The sequence below is a fragment of the Aplidium turbinatum genome, chromosome 2 (genome assembly GCF_918807975.1).
Source record: "Aplidium turbinatum chromosome 2, kaAplTurb1.1, whole genome shotgun sequence".
Taxonomy (NCBI): Eukaryota; Metazoa; Chordata; class Ascidiacea; order Aplousobranchia; family Polyclinidae; genus Aplidium; species Aplidium turbinatum.
Genome location: NC_137473.1, coordinates 29,263,295 through 29,285,246, shown reverse-complemented (window position 1 = coordinate 29,285,246; position 21,952 = coordinate 29,263,295). Strand labels below are relative to the sequence as shown.

At 38.4% G+C, this 21,952-nt stretch overlaps 2 protein-coding genes across 3 annotated transcripts in view; one reads left to right on the top strand and one right to left on the bottom strand.

The window, feature by feature from the left end:
- Positions 1 to 21,952, bottom strand: part of LOC145786178 (sushi, von Willebrand factor type A, EGF and pentraxin domain-containing protein 1-like) — an 85,631-nt gene that overhangs the window by 27,324 nt on the left and 36,355 nt on the right. For both annotated transcript variants that reach the window (XM_082597826.1, XM_082597832.1), the window contains exons 21-25: positions 16,383 to 16,562; positions 15,904 to 16,080; positions 15,605 to 15,778; positions 11,918 to 12,103; positions 11,500 to 11,673 (exon numbers count right to left, since the gene is read on the bottom strand). In XM_082597826.1, the coding sequence (XP_082453952.1) occupies positions 11,500 to 11,673; positions 11,918 to 12,103; positions 15,605 to 15,778; positions 15,904 to 16,080; positions 16,383 to 16,562 (891 nt within the window). The remainder of the gene's footprint in view (positions 1 to 11,499; positions 11,674 to 11,917; positions 12,104 to 15,604; positions 15,779 to 15,903; positions 16,081 to 16,382; positions 16,563 to 21,952) is intronic.
- LOC145786201 (uncharacterized) lies at positions 911 to 3,292 on the top strand. The gene is made up of 2 exons (XM_082597849.1): positions 911 to 1,265; positions 1,818 to 3,292. Exons 1-2 carry the CDS (start codon positions 1,131 to 1,133, stop codon positions 2,172 to 2,174), a joined length of 492 nt encoding a protein of 163 aa, XP_082453975.1. The 5' UTR covers positions 911 to 1,130; the 3' UTR covers positions 2,175 to 3,292.

Genomic DNA, 21,952 nt, shown 5'->3' with positions numbered 1-21,952 from the left:
TTTTTGTGAAGTTTTATGCAATAAAATCCAGTATCCGTAAACATGTAAGCGTTTTAAGGTTAGTATTTTCTAATTCTTGCAAGGTGATTCCACAAAAAATACTATCACAACGCATCAATCCACGTGATCCAGATAGCGTGCTCTGAATGGCTAGTTGGGGAAAACGCGTTGTGTGCCGCACACACGCGCGCGCGAGCGATTGCTGTCTGCTGCTGAGAGATTTATACCTTGAGATGCTGAATTGCTGATTATTACTGAAGATAAGGCTGCAAAATTCAGATAAGAAGTTGTGTTCAGCCGAAATGTTTGCTATGATTTTATGCTTGGTTGTTAAATAATCATTCAGGCTTCAGTTCAAAGTTAGTTTAGGCTAGGTTTTCCAAATTGTGTAAAGTAGGCCTAAGAGGCAGTGTCTGTAATTATCAGGTCTTTTGGAATAAGAACTGCTTATTCAGGTGAAGTTGCTGTTTGTGGTTCTGTATTTTTTATATGTAGCTTTGAGAATGACACTAATAAAGTTCATAGTGTTACGGAAGGCTCAGACAACTAAGTTTTCAGCACTTAAATTCTTAGTTCTGTGTACCGTAGGCCTGTAAGTGGGCTATGTTTTTTTTCTTCAAAAAATGCATTAATCTCTTCACATATTATCTTTAGTTCATAAAGCTGACCTTGTTGTGGGTAGTATTGTTAACTGTTAAATCATGCCTAAAAGTTCTAAAAAGAGAGTAAGAAGCATGGAAAGCTCTTCTGTCATTGGACCCTCCAAGGAGCTTCCCACTGCTGATTTACCAACACTACGATATGTTCTTGCATTCTGTACTTTGTTGAAGGTGATACTCAAGTACTTTATTACTGCAAGTTTTTCTCTGACTGGTTTTAATTAAGCTTGGTAGTGACATAAAACATAGACCAACTCGTATATCTTCGTATGGATGAAGGGTAGTTGTTAAAAATACTAACACATAGCTTGCATGAATGAACAGTACACGTAGGCTACAATAACCAACTAGAAGACACTTTTCAAAACCTTAATGTGTTGAAATAATTAATTGCACGTTTACAGAGACAGAGCACTCATAAGGAATTGATTTTTCAGGAAGCTGGAAAAAAGCTAACTATTCTCTTTTCAAATGAAGATTGCATTCCTAAAACAATTGAGGTTTCTCCTCTCCCAACGTTATCGTAGAGTAGAAGCACCGTTATACCAAATTGGGCCTCTTGACAAAAGGACAACGAAAACGCTTCAAAAGAGAGTTAACAAAAAGGTAAGTTCTTACATACGGTATCTTTTCAAACTTTTTTGTCTAGTAATTTTCTATGAAATGTAAGGCTTTTATAAGTATATTCTTTGATAACAGGGTCATGCATAGACATGTCCCATGTTGTGTACTGGGGTTGGTCTGTTGTTATATTTGTTGAATGGAGCCATATGAGAAGGAGAATGGGTTACTGCCAATTCTACAACCCCACTTCACCATTGCAGATGTAGTTCAACCAACTCTAGATAGTAGGTGATTTAAGGATTTTTCGATTTTCTAAAACATTTCCTCGTGGGAAAGTGATTCAGATGTTCTGATTTCTACGTCTGTAAAGGCAGGCTTGTGCTTTCACTAAAGCTAGTCGTGCTATGGCGAGAAGATTTTTCTTGACTATCACTGATTTTTACTGCCATTTGTCCGAAAGAGTATTAATTGTTATGTTTGGTATATATTGTTTTTCGTTGTGACAGTCAGAAATAAAAACAAACTGAACTGATTTACATGGATTATTTTGTGTTCTTTACATTTATCAATCACACAGAAAACTTGTTTTTCAAGAGCCTCAAACAACAGCGAGGAGATGATTTCGCTGCAGCAAAGAAGTCAAAAGTGATAGAGGAAGAGAACTGGAAAAAACAGCAGTTTTCTGCAGCAATTGATGAAGAAATTGACTCTCCTTTCGAACCAGCTGCACTTGGTACATCTGAATGTGACAATGCCCCGGTATTCAGTGATGATTCCGCTCTGCGATCTTTTTCTGTGAACATGTTAGAAAATATTCGCAAAGGCAGTAACTCTTGTGATGTTTCTGTCCGCACTTTTACCCAACCAAAATTAAATTTGGATGCCAGCTCACTGTTCTCTTTGATTGGGACCATGCCACGCTTACTGAGTCTGTCCTTACTTCACACTTGACCATGGATGAACTAAAGGGTTTGATAAACACAAAGTTTGAATACCCTCATTTTCTTTCCCATACTCAGGCTGTGCAGCGTCTCATTTGGGAAGTCACTAACGACTGTGGAAGTATTGCTGGCCATCAACGACGGGATGGTTTCATTCGGGCGAGAATTGCTTCGCGTAGGGTCTTGCCGAAAGCAAACACGAAATCTGACTTTCTTTCATTGGCTGCAGTATAATATTTTGATATTCACCACTGTTTCTTGTTCATTGTCTTTATTCTTCATTCGTTTGTGCACGTTTTACAAGCACATATAAAGTTGGTTGGTTGATGTGTAAGCTACCATTGGAGAGTTGCAGTTACTATATCTGTCAAAAAACAAATGTAAATCGGCGAAAACAATCGAATATTAATGCAGTGCGTTGTGTGATTATGTAATACATATTACTACAACAAAACCAAACTGTCATCTTATGCACAGTGCATTCCTACTCTTGCCATGGAAGTGAAAAAGGCTTTAATATCATCAGTTTTTGCTGACCAAGCAAAAATAGGGTTGCCAGGTGATTGTTTAATATCTTACCGTACACCGCCAGACTTTACCTAAAAGGGCAACTAGCAGTCGCATCATATGTCATTGTTGTTGTGATTGTTAAAGTTCGAAATTTTTACAATTTAAAAAAAAATAAACAAAGTTTTTTCTTCAAAAAAATTGTACCTGGCAACTCTGTGCTGGCAACAAATGCCAAAGACAAAATCGACTACATGTTTAAGGTTACTGAATATTTTTGCGTGAAATTTTACAGAAATACTCTACATAGCAATAGTCACCCTGTGTGATAATTCGATTTTTGATTTTTTAAAATTTTTTGATTTTCACATCGCCTTAGTATGTAGCCTATTGCAATATTTATCTTCGAAATAGCTGATTTTACCCACTTGTTGCCATGGTTACAATCAGGTGTTGCCAGAGTTAGAGTTAGGAAAGGTTAGGGTTTTGATCTTTGCCCAGGACTAAAAAAAATATCCAAAATATAAGTTTTTGTTTCCAACAGCTATAAACTTTTCCTCAAATTAGGGAAGAATTCCAAATCTGACAACGCTATTGAGGCTATATTTACACTATGTAGTGTTTTAGCATTTTATCTTTGTGTATAACTAGTGTGTATCTGTGAATTTAAAGTTATATTTACAATAGTGCATTGTTTGTAAAATAATGGAATGTTACTACTTTAACCTAATTTATCCTTTGTAAGAACGCGCACCACAAATTTTGCTTGTGATTGGTGAGATATCACGCGACATGTTGCGCTGGGGGGCCCGGCAGCAACATCTGCACCGGGGCCCGGCAGGGCTCTTGGAGGCCCTGGCTACAGTACATTATTAAAATTGATAGCTCATTGTAAATTATTGTGCATGTGTGCATTAGAACTGTGTCATAGAGTTGTCTGAGTGGGCAGAAGATCAGAAAAGATAAAGTTTGTAGACTCGCAAATCTTTGCAGCAAAAGTCTTTTTTCTTTACAAAGATAGGCTCAAAAAGCGAAAGAAAGATTGAAGCAAGACGCAGAGTTAAAGCTGACAGCAGAAAAGATGTGTGGAAGGAGAATGTATAAAAGGATGCTTGATAGTAGTTGCAGAAATCGTTTGTCAAAAGAACCAAGAGAACAAACCGAAGAAACCAGAGAACAAACCGAACAACCATCAGTTCCTCCAAGGATAGTTGCAAGACGAAATGAAGATATCTCTGTGAATATGAGGGAGCTCAAAGGACACAAAAAAAAAACTGTAAGGAGCTAAAAAAAAGACAATACGAGAATACGTTTCATACTGACAAACTACGAATTAAATACTTAAAGTTAAGTTTACGTACTCTTTTGTTATTGGATTTCCACATTATCACTACTTCCTTTGGCTCGCGCATGCAAAAAGGCTGCCCACCCCTGTTAGGGCTACCATACTTCCTCTTATGAGGATTTTCCCTCATTTTAAGAAGAAATTGTCTTCCGACGACACTCGAAAATGCTCAAGTATCCTCATTTTTTGTATTTTTAATATTCTTGCTTATATTTCCAACGGAATCTTATTTTTTATGCAACTTTTCGGCAAACGCTAAATAAGGCTAAGTAATAATATTCAAACTTTTTTCTGTGGTGGAAGAATCCTTGTTTAAAAAAAGAACTTATAATTGACTTTGAAGATGAATACATTACTTTGGGATATAGCCTGGTAGACATACATTTACTTGTGTGGCAAACAAAGGCAGTGTTAGCCTCGATGACCATATCAGATGGATTTTCATTGTATGACGCCTGGGTTGCCTTGCCTACTTGGATTAATAGACCACTTCCTTCATGTGTTTTGATTAATGCTTTCATCCATTTAATGTTTAAACAAAGAATAGGATATCGTTCAGCTGTGTGTAAAGTATCTGGCAGAGAAAAATCTTCGCAAGCATGTCCGCCCAGTTAGCTCAGTTGGTTAGCGGCTGGCTTCGTGAGCGAAAAAGCTTCGAGGTCAAGTGGCCCTGGTTCGATTCTCGAGGTGCGAGTTTAAGCAACACATTGTAAGGACTGCTCAATTCAGCGACACCTAATGAATGGAATAAATAGGGATAGTGGAATACCGGGATGACTCACTTCATTGATTTAGCGACATGGACAGCTGGAGTGTTACTGCAAAAGTCAAAAATTTGCAGAACTGCAAAATGATTTCCTTGCTTTCACGTAAATTTGTTCTCATCAAATGAAATGTTATATTTTGCTTTAAGTTTTGGGTGTTAGAACATCGGTAGATCATTACTGCAACAGTGCGGGCTATCTACCGTTACCACTGCAGCGTGAAGTCTACCGCTTTGTTATCATGACTTGAATTGTATTAAATAAACATGATATCACGTATTTCCATACATTTATTTTGGCCATACACACTTTGTACACATCACGTGGACAGATCACATACGCTGTATAATGCAGACATATGGCGGTAAACCACAAGCTGTAGTTGTACCATAGATAGGCTATCTTACATGTAGATATGCAACTCAGCAATCGTGGAATTATCGTCACGCTCGACTGACTTTATGGACACAATCAACAATCAAGGTTGCCAGCTTGGCTATCGTATCTATGGTAGGCTATTATTGTACGGTTTGGGCTTGGCGAGTGGTGGCTTTTGAGCTCCTTTGGAATATGTTGTTTGGCGTATATTTCAAGTTTTCACAGAATAGCCTACTATGAAAAATCAAGACAATAATCTTTCTTCACGTAGGTTATGCAACTTCTGTTTCATGATCGTTGGAACTATCATTTAAGCTTATTTCCAGTGACTCATTAAAGCTTGTTGTAGGCAGTTTACAAACTTGAGATAGAGGGGCGCCGGAACAATTTTAGGACGAGAGTTTTAGGATGAGATATAGCGATAATGCTGGGCAACTCGTTCGTTTTCCCGCTATTAGCCATGAAAGTCGAAATGTGAGACAGATGAATAATTGCAATAGCTTGAACAAGAAACGAAAGGTAAATTTCACATTCATAGCATCACAATCTGCTGCAAAGTATAAAATATGTCCACGGGGTAATTTGTGTGGGCCTACTGTAGGCTATAGGCCCTATAATTTGGCTAAAAGCGAATAGCAGAAGTTGTTAGCCTATATTGCAAAATTTGCGCAGTAGCTTACATGACCTTAAAAGGGCACCATTGCCCCCCATCCAGAGAAAATTTGAGGGCAGGGGGCATCCTCCCCCCTGCTGAGACAGCTTCATTAGCATCACGGATCCAACCGCCAAACCAAGACAATTTTAATGTTTGGTACACACCATAACTAGGCTACCAAATGCTATAGCACAGCTTTCGGTAGCCAGCAGTAACTTTCATTTTGGTAACACTCAGTAGATTGATTGAATAAAACTTCAGCTTGTCCTGGAACTACAGCTCCAAAAAAGGTCTTTACCTACTTATCAATGGTTGACAGGCTTGTTATTAGGCATTGTTGGAAATTTTCAAGCATTTTCAGGGGTTGTCAGGCATTGTAGAGTAGCTACTTTCAGGCATTGTCTAGGATTTCCAGGCATTGTTGATCATTATCAGTGGTTGACGAGTTTGTTAGGCATTATAGAACATTTTCAGGCATTGCCAAACATTTTCAGGGGTTGTTAGCCTACGCTGTTAGCCCTAGACAACCCCTGAAAATGTTCGACAATGTCTGACAAACCCGTCAACCACTAATAATGATCAACAATGCCTGGAAATCCTAGACAATGCCTGGAAATTCCCAACAATGCCTGAAAGTAGCTACTCTACAATGCCTGACAACCCCTGAAAATGCTCGACAATCCCTGAAAATGTTCCATAATGACTACCAAACCTGTCAAACACTGATATTGATCGACAATGCCTGGAAATCCTAGATAATGCCTGAAAATTCCCAACAAATGTCTGAAAGTAGCTACTCTACAATGCCTGACAACCCCTGAAAATGCTCGATTATCCCTGAAAATGTTCCATAATGACCACTAAACCTGTCAAACACTGATATTGATCGACAATGCCTGGAAATCCTAGATAATGCCTAGAAATTCCCAACAATGCCTGAAAGTAGCTACTCTACAATGCCTGACAACCCCTGAAAATGCTCGACAATCCCTGAAAATGTTCAACAATGCCTGAAAATGTTCCATAATGACTACCAAACCTGCCAAACACTGATATTGATCGACAATGCCTGGAAATTCTAGACAATGCCTGGAAATTTCCAACAATGCCTGAAAGTAGCTACTCTACAATGCCTGACAACCCCTGAAAATGCTCGACAACCCCTGAATATGTTCGATAATGCCTGAAAATGTTCGACAATGCCTCACAAGCCTGTCAACCACTGATAATGATCGACAATGCCTGGAAATCCTACACAATGCATAGAAATTCCCAACAATGCCTGAAAGTAGTTAGCCTACTCTACAATACCTGAAACCCCTGAAAATGTTCGACAACCCCTGAAAATGCTCCACAACCCTCCAAAAAGCCGACAATGCCTGACAATGCCCGACAATGCCTGACAATAGGTATTTAGAGGTACCCTTTGTGACTGTGATTTGTTTTCAATCGCCACAATCTCCATAAAGCAGTCCATGCGGAACGAGAATGTGACGTCATCACAAGCAATCCATACGTCAACTTGAAAACGAAGAAAGTTTTATTTAAACAAAAACAAAAAAAATATATTAAAAATAAAGTTGTTTTGCTGTGCCAAGTTTGAAGTCAATGCATACAGCCATAGCTACGCTGTTAGCCTTCAAACATCGTTACGCACCACTGAGTTGCATATCTATATGTAAAATATCTATGGTTGTACCACATTTTGTCATAACACGATGACCCTCCAGTTGTCCATTTTCCTTTTGAATGAGCAATCCCCTACTTCTACCATCTCTAGAAACAATTCCGTGGCAACAACACCTCAACAATCGGAAACTTCACTCTGTCATTCTAGGTAACCGCCCCTGCGTCAAACGCCTCTACAAGTATGCGAAACTATCAGGAATAGTCTGTCAAGACTTTGTCATTCCGAGGATAAAGATTCAAAACCAAATCAACCATTGATGATGCTAAACTGTTCGATCTATACCAAACCTGTGCAAAGGCGCCTTGAAACTGATAGGCTACAGTCGCCTTTTCTGAAATAATGGCGCATGGAAAATCACGGCTGTTGAGTCGGGCAAGATATGTGCGACTCCTCGATTTATAAACTGTAACTGGCCAACTTTGATTCCGGTTTCAGTGTTGCCAGACTTTAGAGGGTTGCCATATTTTTTAATTTTTTTAAAAATTAATTTCACTTTAAATTGAAATAGAGATCATTCGAAAACTACCCAAACAAACGCTTTAATTTTCTGGTAAAGTTGTACTGTAGAGCTCAACACGGAAAACAAGAAAAAATATATCGAAAAAAATTGCAAACAATTTTTGTTTGTTTTTTGTTATCAAGCCGGAGTTAGAGTCAACCGTTTTTTAACGACCGACTCCGGACAGGCCATAATTCTTCCCACTCCACAACTCCGACTCCACAGACTTGTAAAAAATGGACAAAATATTTCAAACGTTGTGGAACCGTAGATGATCTTAGTGAACTGTCAAAAAACTTGCGATTCGTCCTCCGCAATAGGCTATAACTAATAATCAGGGATGCCAGCGACAAATTTCCAATAAACTTAGATTGGGTGCTAAAAAAAACCCAAATGAGGCAAAAAAAACCAGGTCCAGAAAATATGTAGTAAAGCGGTTAAAAAAACCTGGGTGTGCTTTTATCACCATTTTAAATCATTACACAGAAGCCTCAGAAAGCTACAAATAGTAACACGTATATAATTATACAATATAGGCTACATGCTTATGTTGGTATGGTACCAGTAGTTATGATGTAATATAACTATATACAAAAACAAGAGCTTGGTAGGCCTATATGGGCTCACAGCAAAGATTTTGGTTCAAAATTACCTTTATGGTAAAGCGTCTAGCTAGCAAGGTTCAGTGTGTGTTTAACCAAAATTTCTAAAACTGACTAGATGTATGAGTGCACTAGCGTACGCAGAGGGGGGGGGCATTGGGCCATGGCCCCTCCCCCCTTAAGATGTTGTGTGACGTCACGATATTGAGAATGATGCTTTCAATCTCTTTATGCTTGGGAATGATGCTTTCAGTCTAAAAAAAACTTGCCTAATTGTAAACAATACTGAATTAAAAGAGCGAGTTTTGCCAATACCAAACATTCAAACATCTCAGCCAGGAATTAGCAACAAGAAAACGTAGAGACTTAGCTTTATTTCCGAAAAATGCCGAAGAAAACATGATCTTATCCTTTTGCTATGCCACCTGACACCACCATTTTACAGGAATATTCATACTCACATTTTTGTTGAAAATGCTCTCAGAATGCACCAAATTCAAAGTAATTTTTCAAAATTTTCTGGGGGAGACCCCCCAGACCCCCCCGCTGGGTGTCGTCTTAGGCGAGAACGCCGTCGGGCTTCGCCCGCCGGTCGTCAAACCCACCCTTCCAAATTTCCTGGCTACGCTACCGTTAATGGCCCCCCCCCTTGAGAAAATCCTGCGTACGCCACTGTATGAGTGTATAGGCTAGCCATTAAGGTTAGTTTTGACTTTTGAACTAAACTTTTTGCTGTGTGAGTTGTAGACTGCGGCTGAAGAGAATCATCATGCCTGCTTACTGCTTACAGTTTGGTGTACAACTACGGTAACTTGGTTCTTAGCAATAAACCCTGCTTAGCCTTTTTCATTTGAACATGATGTTGAAAAGAATAACTCAAATTCACAATACATAAATGTTCAGTAAGACAAATAGTTGTACTAGGCTACTCCAATTTTTAATCATCCATATTTTCATAAAGTTTGATCATTTCTTCAGCATCCTGCACCTCATTGACTGCAGTAGCTGATGCAAAAAACATTACCGGTACCTTATCATTTTTGTGTTGCAGTGTGGACCATTTATCGAAGATCTCAGTGCCTTAACACCATGCAAGCTCTGTACAAAGTTAAAAACCAAAAAAACCTAGATTTACCTAAATTTGAAAAAAAAACTTAAAACCCAGATGTGGTCAAAAAAACCCAGATCTAGGTGGAAAAACCAAGCTCTGGCATCCTTGCTAATAATGCAAATGTGGAACGCATTTGTTATATGATGCAGCCCCGACAACGCAAGAAAAGAGACAACCGCTATTAGTCGAGTCCTTTTCTAGCATTTCTGTACAATTTCAATCATATTTCGTGTAATCAATTTTATGATCTCGTCAAAGCTTCCTTATTGAAAAAAGTTACGGGTATAGCAAAATACTCATAACCTGAATCTTACAAATAGTATTTTTTAGCTGTGACTTTTGCTGCATAGGCCTATATGTATCTCAGATGACGTGAAAAATTAATCGAACGTCAAAATTCACTTGCTTACAAAACATGCATTTAGTCAATTTGTTAATTCATCTGTATAAACCGCAAAAAGATGAGGGCCTAGGATTCCACCCTAATAATAAATATATAATAATATTCATGCAACCGTAAATGAATCAGATAGGGGCAGCTCCTCATTGTATTTGCATGTGTTGGTTGCGGTACAAATAACTTTATAATCGCACAATACACAATAGAATGTCAAGGGAAACTAACTTTGCAAATAGAGTATAATAATTGACTCTGTCAAATGCTTTTGACGCGTCTAAAAATGCAGAAACTACTGGGGTACTTTGATTATTGTAATGAGAGATGGAGTGCTTCAACAATAGTGTACACACAGTGGCGTACGCAGGGGGGGGGGGCCCTTAAAATGGTTTAGTAGTTAACGACGTAGATTAAGGCATTTAATATGTTTTGCATTGCTCTTTCAAAGCAATCACTGTAACAATGTTGTTTTATAAACTAAGCCAATACGAAATACATGGCCCAATCACCCCAGGTATGCCACTGTAGCATAGTGTTCTGTAAGCCCATTATAGTGATTAGGGAGAGAGAAATGGATAAAGTCTAAACTAAAACCATACCGTACTGGGATATTATGAAGACGTCTGGGATATCAATGGCCAGTGGCGTAGCCAAGGGGGGGGAGGGGGGGTTACAACCCCACTTTGGCACGCATGTGACGTAACGATATTGAGAATGATGCTTTCAGTCTAAAAAAAATTGCCTAATTTTAAACAAAACTGCATTAAAAGAGCGAGTTTTGCCAATACCGAACATTCAAACATCTCAGCCAGGAATTAACAACAAGAAAACATAGAGACTTAGCTTTATTTCCGAAAAATGCCGAGAAAACATGATCTTATCCTTTTTCTATGTCATCTGACAGCACCATTTTACAGGAATAGGCCTGTTCATACCCACATTTTTGTTGAAAATGCTCTCAGAATGCACCAAATTCAAAGTAATTTTTCAACATTTTCTGGGGGAGGCCCCCAGACCCCCCGCCGCTGGGTGTCCTCTTAGGCGAAAACGCCGACGGGCTTCGCCCGCCGGTCGTCAAAACCCCCCTTTTCAAAATTCCTGGCTACGCTACTCTCAATGCCCCCCCCCCCCCTTAAGAAAATCCTGCGTACGCCACTGTGTACACATATCTTTACTATGTTTTACATTTTGTTGAAAAAACTTGTAAACCTTAAATGGCTTAACTTGATGAAATTTCAATTCAGAATAAGTATTTCTACTGCGAGCAGATTTATGTTAAAAAAATGTCGTTTTTAACCGGTCATTAGATAATTTCGTTTAGGCCTATCTCTGGAGATGATCGATTTCACTGTTGACCACAACTGAAAAAGTGATGTAGTTTACTTACGATGGCACGTAACGTGGGGACCCCATCCTTTCTTTGTGCAATACCGACTCCCACTTCCGCAGTATCCACTGTTACAAGTGGCAGTGACGTATTCATCGACAGCGTATCTTGGTTTTGAAGGTGATAGGTTCATGTAACGTCCGTTTGGGGGGTGGGTTGGTCGATCGCACATACCTGGTAAGACAGAAACACGGACTTTTGTTTATTTTTAGTGATAAGACCATATGCTTAAAATTTCTTGATATAGGTTATAGGCTACTTGCATGCGATACTTATACACGAAACGTCAATGAAGCTTTTAGAAGCTTAACCATTTTTGCTTGATCATTCACATTTTTAAAGTCATCAAACAAGGTTCGATGGAAAAGATACCAAACAAAATATTGCTTATTGACAGAATATCACGTGCCAAACATACGTCTGCAGTTTGGTACATCATAATTCCAGCTGTAGTCGTTTCCATTGTCTTGGCAAGTAGAATTAGCTTCACCGTACATTTGATAGTAGCGCTGGCATTTATAGTTGGCCTGATCACCGGGGCAATAGTAGGTTCTGTTTCCATATTCCGATCCGTACTCTGGAGGATCTCGTCTGCGGCAACCATCTGTAGCAAAAAAAATCAATTGGAAAATTCTACGACTTACTCTTAATGTTAAATTAATTAATGTTATTTAATTTGTTTTATTAATGGTAAATGACACAAAAGCGATCGACTGTTAAAGTTGTCGAATCAACTGAAAATCTGATTCTGACAGGACATTTTCTTTTACTCACAGGCCAACAAAAACATTTTGGCACAAAAGGTTGGAGCCATTTTAGAGTATTTCAGGGGCCTTGATTGCGAAAATGCACTTAGTTTTTTCGACTTGGCTCTAGTTTTCGAGATATTCGACAATGAAAATATTTTTGAAATCGTTACTCAAAAGCTTTTCTTTGGCACATTACTTATTTTTAGCCCTGTTTACCATTGTGATGTCATAATTGCACTTGTCTAGTTCAATTGGTTAATGTTGTACGAAACTTCAAAATGCCAGCAAGGATCGAAATGAATTGTGATTAATGTAAGGGAGACATGAATATTCGATGAAAACAGTTATGAAACCTCACAAGAAAAATAGCCGAAAGTCATGTGTTTATCAATGCGGCTTTATATTGAAAAAGGTAGGCCTACTGAAATGGATACTTGTACAAATGAAATTTTATTCTAAGCCTTTGCTAAGGCCAAGTCTTTGCTGCAAGAATTTTTTTTTATCTATAGGCTAATAAATGGCATGGGCTAATAAAATATGTCTTTGACGAGTAGGATGCTGTCCTCTAAAAGGCTGCATTGACACTGTCTGCTTTGTAAAGCGCTGAAGAGCAACGCATTCTGCGATGGATACAGCGCTATATAAAAACAAGCATTATTATTATTACTTTGACATGAAACTGGTTGATCAAGATAAGTCCTGGTTTCCTCCTAAAGTATGCAAACATTACACTCAAACCCTTTTCTGGGCTCAGAGCTAAGAAGAAGTTCAGAGTGCCATGGCGTAAAGAGAGCCGTGGAATCACCTTATTGATACTTCTGTACGGTGAACATGTTCGAATGAAGACGTCACAAACGAAGTTGGAGCATCATGTTTACATGGAGTGTGCAAGACGGCCATTGCATGGACGTTGCCATTTATGTTTTTTTTTGTCCTCTCTTGTTTCAAGTGCGGGGATTTGCTTGAAACAATAGTAAAACGGGAATGACCGAGAGTAACTTCAATACCTTCAGCAATGTTTTGGAGCAAGGTCAAGCTTTTTTTTCAAAACCATTTCTACCACCTATTGTAGTTAGAGATTTAGTTATCAAAAGTGGCAGCTGGAATCTTGGCTCCTCATCTCGATCAACGTGACATTCTTGACTCCGAGGTCAAGATTACGTTCTTCCGCAACAAGGATAAAATTCTAAGCAGCTACTTTACTGAAAGACATAACTTTGTATTCTGTAATTACGTAAATGGCCTTCATACCTTGATGGGGTGTAGCTCAGTAGGCTTACCATAATAAAGAGTTGCGTTTGTTCATCGATAGCTTTGTTTGCTTATTTGTCTAGCTAGTTTGTTAAGCAAAACAATGTATGCTATTTGTTTGTACTTAGTAGCTTAGTTAGTAAATCTGATACTGTTGAAGTCAACAAATATATTAACGCAAAACACAAGTCATATATTCTACATCTTGTATCCTCAGGCTTGCTTCACGTCGTATTTTGATTGTTACTGGACCAGTAAACGTTAAATAGCTGTTTGTATGGGTTGTAATCAACGTGATTGGTTCCAAATAGCCTTTGTACAACTCAGAAATGTGCCTGGAATTACTTTCAGTTTTGTCTATGTAATAAACCACACAACGTTAAATCTAAGGGGCTCAAAATTTCGAGAAAAATGTTTTTGCTGTATCTCAAAAACTAGAGCCAATTCGAAAAAAACAAGTGCATTTTCGGAATTGGGGGCCTCGAAATACCCTAAAATGAGTCGCGTTTTTGTTGTGTTTGATCTAACATTTTTAGTGCTGTTATTTAAACTACATAGGATGACAACAAACACGTCTTTGCCATGACTGTTTGTCTTGATCTACAAAGAGCCTTGTTTAGTTCATAGTATTTTAACTGCAAGACTGAAATTTGCTTCGTTTGTGTAGGTTACGTTCAGCAGGGTATGGGATGGTATGGAATGGAAAGCGTTTTTTCCATCATCCATCGTGAGATTTTCTTTTATTCTATCATAGAAATCTTCTATTCCATTTTCCAATCCATCTCAAAAATTTCTTTCATCTGCAAATTTTGTAGCTAAATTTCAGCTAAAAATTTTACAGCAATATTTTTCTGAGGATTACGTAGTGTTTGGTATTATAAGTTAGCTTACAACTACGAGAAAAATCCAGGGCTGTGGAGTCAGTCACAAAATGCACGACTCTGACTTCTCGGTTTATAACTAGCCGACTCCTGACACCCCAAAATCTTTTTTTTGAATAATGCTATTTAATCTCATTAAGCTACTGTCAGTCAATTGTTTATGATACTGAAATGAACTTGATTAATTGATTTATTTTTTATTAATCACAGTTTAAGTTTTAGTTTTTAAAGCGCTTTGCGTACTGCCACATAATGTCATTGTTTGTCACTCTTTGATCAGTTGTTCAAGTGTTCACAGAAGTACAGTAGAATCATTCAAGAGCGAGGTTCTTCAATGTAGTGCATTTAAATGTCGAAACTTAACTGAAAGTAGGCTATGTCATTAGCATACTCACAAAGTGTAAACATTGTCTCTCACTTTCTTGAACAATCGTCCGCCAATAGCCGCGCTGGTTCAATAACAAAAAATCGACATATTTCTGTTTAAAAAACGTAATCAAAAAGGAAATTAAATTTTTTCTCAATTTATTTTCAACTTTTGTATGTCTTGATATGGCGGTGCAAACTTAATGATGGAATTGAGATGGAATGTTGGAAGATTGTCTTCCATCTCATCATCCAAATCTTCCATCCTTGAAATTTTCCATCTTTCCCAAAATATGCCTTCCCTTCCATTCCATCCCATCCCATGCTCTGGCGCTTAGGAATACAAGTCTACAGTAGACTAAATGCTATCAGGTTGCACAAGTGAGCATTATGGAGAAGGACTCTGCTGACTGAGAAAAATTAATATGACAATCAAGTAGGGTAGAGAACTTTTGCTTATGATATGAATTTGTCTATCAAGCACCACTGTTGATAAAACAATTCAGATTGCAACAATGTCACCAAAATTAAACAGTTTAAAATGTAGGCTACACTAACCTATGTAGTTGCTTGAAACAATAGTAAAGTGTTCCGAAAGCTAGTGTAATTTGATATTGCCAAAAAGAACCCGCAGCATCAGGCTATAACAGATCGTTTGAATCTACACTGTGAAGTATACACTAACCTATCTTGTCGTCAAGTTATTTTTTAACGTAACTTATTTCTGTTAGGCCGGCTAAACATTATCAAGAATCATAAACGCATCATTTAATGGCTAGCTTATTGAGATTGATTCAAGACCAAGTAGATCAAATTTGAAACATTGTTTAGGCTACTTATCAATGCGGTGGTTCTTACGTCTACATCTGGGAAATGATGTCCAGCCACTGTGCCTGCAGTAAGAGTTTGGATTGCCATGCAAGCAGTATCCGCTGTTGCAATGGAATGTCATATACTCATTGACTCCATATTTACGTTTCGATACTGGCTCAATCCAGCCGTTATCAAAGCTCCGTGGGCGATGACAAACACCTGAATCAAATAATAAATAAATAGTAGCATGTTGTCATCTATCTTCTAAGGTCATAGCACAGAGCTTATTTTATGTTCAACATAGAATTTGTTAAAGACTCAACAAGTGATTTTTCCCTGCTTACGGTCGCATGACGGAACTGCGTTGTTCCACGAAGAATCCGATTTGCAAGTTGAGTTGGCGTATCCGTTCATCTCATAGTATTGTTGACAACGATAGGAAGCCTTGTCGCCTGGACACCATACCTTTTTGTTACCGTACTGTGATCCATAGCCTGGTGGTTGACGATGCGGACATCCTCCTGCAATCAAGAAGATCATTGTAAAGTTACCAATAAACAAACTAAGTTAATGTGCGGTTTTTACGATAGTCCACTTTCAATATATCTGAAAGCGCAACAGGCAACACTGAAGATGAAATTAGCAAAACCTTTTATGGGGTTAAACTAGGAAGTTGCTTAGGACTCCCAGAAAAATTATGTTCCAAGTTGCAGTCTTTTACTTTCAAGAACTGAGGTTTTTGTTTCAACTAAACAAGTGTGTTGTTTACAAACTCATAAAGAAATCATAGCAGGGCAACAAAAAGCAATAAAGCTTTGCTTACGTATGCATCGTGGTGTGTTGTCCCACCCTGTATGTCTGCATCGAGCATTAGGGTCACCCTGCAAGCAGTAACCTGGATTGCATTGGTATCTAACTGAGTCATCTTCGGAAAATCGGTTCTTCAGCGAAGGTCTTGACACAACGTATCCGTATTGTGGATTGGCTGGGCGTTCACAGACCTCTGCAAGACAATTCAATTTTATAGCGGGTGTTGCAGGTGGTCTGTAGGCCTAATTTGCAGCTTTATTTATTGTATAATTTGTTGTTTAAACATTTGTAGCCCCATAACCTAACCAATGATTTTTTTATTACAATCAAGTAATACTCAATGGAAACCCAACAACGACTAATCTGAATTGCTACAGCCCAACCAATGCATCCCCAAAATAATGAAACTGAAGATTTCTATGAAACCTTGAGAGATACGCTAGAAGAAATTCTACCCCACGATGGCACTGTTGTTGCTGATGATTTTAATGCAAAATTTTGCCAAAAGACATACCACCAAGAGACAAATGAAAATGGACAATGCCTTCCTAATATTCTAGAAAGACAATCAATGATAACCATTAACACCAGATTTCGAAAGAAAAAAAGTAAACTTCAAACTTTTATGTATCCAAATGGCTACAAATCTCAATTTGATTACATTCTTCTAAGAAATGGAAAAATAGTGCTATAGACTACGAATCTTACCACATCATCTTCCCACACAATTCAGACCATCCCATGGTCACAGCAAAAATTCGCTTGAGTTTACAAGCAAATAAGCGAGAAAGAAAACAAAACTAAACTGGACTGCCCAAACAGACTTCAAAATTAGAGAAAAATTTAGCGTAGAAGTACGAAACTGCTATGAAGTTCTTCTAGATGCTTTGGATGATGAATGATGTGCTCATTCTATTTATGAGTCAATGACACAAGCAACTCAAAAAGCCGCTGAAGATGTATCAGGCCTACCTTAGATAAGAATAACAAGAAAGAATGCACGATGAGAAGATGAAGATATAATTGCCAAAAGAAAACATGTGAAAAAAGAATACCAAACAACCAAAGTAAACTCGAAACAATGCAATGATGTTATAATAAAAGCAAAGAAAGAAGTAACAGACATGTACAGGAAAAAGCAAGAAGCCTTTATCAAATAAAAAAACTCATATTCTATAGTACAGCATGTCAAAAACAAGGGAAACTAGTCTGGCAAACCATTAATGAAATAAGTAACAAAAAAAATTGAATAATAACAATTACAAACATAAACTCACCCAATGGCAGGACCATTCAAGCAAACTTCTGGGCAAAAAAAAACAAATTATGAAGATGACAACTGATAGCCATAATACATACGCAACTTCCTATTGGTGAAAATCCATTCACCATGAGTGAAGAGCAATATGCCATTCAACTTTTTGCAAATAATAAAACATCAGGCCAAGACGAGATGCCAGCAGAAATATGGACAAGTGAAGCCCTCAACCACCAACTATTCATTGTGTGCATCAAAGTTCTCGAAAATGATTCATCACCTTCAAAGTGGACCGAAGTAGCAATCTTACCAAAAAAGGTGATCTTAAAGATCCAAAAAACTACCGTGGTATCAGCCTCACGTCCACTGCTGCTAAGTCTTCAGTAAGATGATTCTTAATCTTGAGAAACAGAATGGTTTTCAAGAAGGCAGACCAACTGTAAGCCAAATTCTAGCAATAAGAAGAATCATAGAAGAAATCAACGCCAGGAAACTGGGTGCTGTCCTCACATTTGTAGATATTAAATAGCATTTGATTCAGTACAGAAAAAAAAGTTTAACATTCTAAAGTGTATGATACCCCACAAAAAACGGTTGGTGCAATTAAAGCGTTGTACCAAAATACCAGAAGAAAAAGTTGCTACCGAAGATGGTCAAACAGACTTTTTTTTAAGTCCACACTGGTGCACAACAAGGGAACACCCTTGCACCATATTTGTTTATTATTGTGCTTGATTATGCCTTGAGGATAGCTATTGAGCAAAATCTACATTTGGGTTTCATATTGAAACAAAAAAAACATGGATATTCTGAAACATTTATCACTTGACTTTGCAGATGACGTTGCTTTGCCATGTCACACCACTACTGATGCAAAAAGCTTTTACATCTAGTAGAATCTGCTGAATTAGACATCGGACTGTAAATGAATGAAACTAAAACAGAATTCATATCCTACAACCAAGACGGCATGATCCATCATATAAAAAAATTCACATCAAAAGAAGTCATGGTTTTAAATGCTTAGGTTCTTGGATTGATTCCACATGAAATGACATAAAGTCTTGAAAAGTAAAGGCTTGGGCAGCAGCTAATAAATTAAATTTCATGTGGAAATCAGACATTTTTAAAAACGTAAAAAAAACAATATTTTCGAGCAACAGTTGAAAGCGTTTTGACATGCGGTGCTGAAAGTTGGACTCTAACAAAGGGCATGTGTAGAATCGCCTCAATGGCTGTTACACCAGACTTTTAAGAAAGGCACGCAACATTAGCAGGAAACGACAAGTCACAAATAAAAACCTTTATGATAACTTTCCATCTCTCACTGAGACAATTAGAAGACGAAAACTACAGCTGGCAGGTAACTGCTTTAAAAGCCAACAGAAAATTAGTTGTTGTAGCAAAAAATGTATTGTAGCAATCTATCACTACGTTATTTTCTACAAATTTTGTATTTTTTCATCTCAGCTCCTATGTTAAATGGTAAAAAGGGAGCAGCATGGACTCCGTTAGAGGAGGCCCGGAGGGTTATTACCCCACCACCAATTGGAGTGGGGGTAACTAATGCAAAGTTACCCTCCGACGACCTCTGCCTAGCTACCCAATCAAAAAACTTCTCAGTGATAGAAAAGACCTTAACAGGAGCACTCTTCGAGTATTCCACCTATTACAAGTAGCCTACTGGAGCTTAAATGCAAACCCTTCCAAAACCTAAGTAACATGCTTTTACTTGAACAATCATCAGGCTAGCCAAAAACTTATCATCAATTGGGAAAACACTGCATTACAATATAGCCTACCTCCTTTCCTGTATATCTTGGCATAACACTGGACAGGACCCTATCCTATAAGACACACCTACTGAAACTTAAGAAAAAATTATCTGCTCGCAATAACCTTTTCCAAAAGCTGGGAAACGCGAACTGGAGAGCAGATGAGCACACACTGAAGCAAACAGCACTGGCTCTTTGTTATTCGACAGCTGAATACTGCGCTCCAGTATGGGCTAGGTCAAGCCACACTAAAGTAATTGACTCCGAATTAAACCAAACATGTAGAATCATAACTGGCACACTCCGTCCAACACCAATCTCCGACCTCTATATCTTAGCAACTATAGCTCCACCTCATATCTGAAAAGACCTCGCTACAAAAAAGCAAAGAGTAAAACCAATATCCGACCAACGCCACCCTCTCTATGAACACAAACGTATTCCAACAAGACTCAAGTCACGCAAGAGCTTCATCAAAGTCGGCCCATTGGAACACACAAGTGCGGCAGCTGCACGATTAGAAATGTGGACCTCTGAGCCCGATAGGACACAACATCCTGCCATCCCAAGTCCTTCCGAATGTCTTCAATAAACTCCCACCCTTGAGAGAAGAGAGTGGTGCCGCCTAAATAGAACCCGCTGCGGAGTCGGGAGAAATAAAAGCAACCTTTTCCGATGGAAGGTGACTCCTGACCCAACGTGTGATTGCGGCCTAGACAATCAGACGATGAAGCACATTCTCACCAACTGCCCCCTTAGCCCTTCATGTGATGACAACGACCTCAAAAACATCACAAACATTGATCTTACCTGGCTCCGACACTGGCGTGACAAGCTATGAATGAATAAATTTTGTTGCACAACTTTTGAGTTTTTGCTTGGAAACTTTGACTCGCAAGGCAACGCCAAACTATGTATCTTTTCAAAAATATACGCATCACAATGCGCTATGTATAATCGTGATGTATGTGTGACAGAAGGCAGGTCTATGCATCTATTGACAGCATAATGCAAGGTCTCACCCACCGCTTCAATGGCGAAGGAATTAAAACTCACCAAATGCTTGAAGAAGTTTTAATATCTGGCACAGTCAACTACAGTGCTGTTACAGCGTTGGAGTGATATGCTTCGACGTGAAATTTTGGGCCAAGATTTAAGCCACTTCCATCAGAAATTTGGGCCGATCAAGTATGTGTGCGATGTTCGAAACAAGTCATTGGGACTTAAACCTATTGTCAAAGAGTTGTATGCCAGTGAAGACTGCAAGCGCATCGCTACTGATGTTACAAAGCTCAATTTCCTTCAACCAGGGGCGAAACTAATATGACAAAGAGACGCAACCAATATCGCCATCGGAAGCTGCCTGATTCAAGAAATCAAAGGTGAGCTACAACCACTGGCTTACCACTCTAAAAAGTTCGATTTGTGTTAGTCTTTTTCTCGAAACTTTTTCATATTAAGTTAATTAAACGAGCGATTCGGCATCCAGAGATTGGCATAGTGGTTTGGTAGATGGAGTTCAGAAAGAAATCATTTTGATGACGTGGGTTCGATTCCCACCGCTGCCATTACTTTTATTGAAACAAATTTCAAAGCAAAAATCAATTTTCTGTCTGAGTGCTAGAAGGGTTCACAAGGACTGCAGTCAGCTAGTTCATAAGGAAAATTGTATCTTTAAGGTGTCTACCGGTCAAAACACTCCATCTGCTGCAGCGAGATGCACAGTGCTGTGTCAAGGGGGGGGCCAAGGGGGGCCCGGCCCCCGGGCCCACCATCTCAGGGGGCCCACAGGTAATATACTTTTGCGCGTCAGTGGCATGTTTTTTAGCTGCTAAAGTTTACTGCGTGTAATTCCATTGAGAAGATAATTTAGGTCCGGTACCAATGAGATGCCGGGCCTGGGCCCTTATACCAAAATATCTCAAAAATCACCATATTATCTTGAATCAGAGTTAAAATAGGCTGCGACAACATTAGTAAAATCATTTGTATTTGAAACAAAACAGGTTGGTTGCAATTGAATACTTGAAATCAAGAAGGGCCCAATTCCCACAAAGGTGTGTTTAAAATAAATGTGTTGTAGTTATTTTGTGATGGAATTTCAGGGGGCCCACAGGTAATAGACTTTTGCGTTTCAGTAACAATGTGTTTTTTAGTTGTTAAAGTTTACTGCGTGTAGCCTACTTGTCCATTAAGAAGATAATTTAGGCCCGGTAGGCCTACTAATGAGATGCTGGGCCCTTATACCAAAACATCTCTAAAAACACCACATCATCTTAAGGAAAAGTTAAAATCCGACAACATTAGTAGCTTGAAATTACCTGTATTTTAAATAAAACAGGTTGGTTGCAATTGAATACTTGAAGTCAAGACGGGCCCAATTCCCACAAAGGTGTGTTTAAGATAAATGTGTTTTAATTATTTTGGTTGTTTATTTTTTGATTAAGACATTTAAAGACATTTGCTATTACTTTATTTACATTTACGATTAAGACATTTAAAGATTAAAGACATTTGCATAACTTAATTGCAATGCCTTGTCTAAATTTT

Excerpts from the sequence above, each read along its gene's own strand:
- LOC145786201 (XM_082597849.1), top strand. The coding sequence starts at position 1,131 with ATGAAGATTGCATTCCTAAAACAATTGAGGTTTCTCCTCTCCCAACGT. Across the intron at positions 1,266-1,817 it reads AAAAGAGAGTTAACAAAAAG|AGCCTCAAACAACAGCGAGG; the intron begins GTAAGTTCTTAC and ends TTGTTTTTCAAG.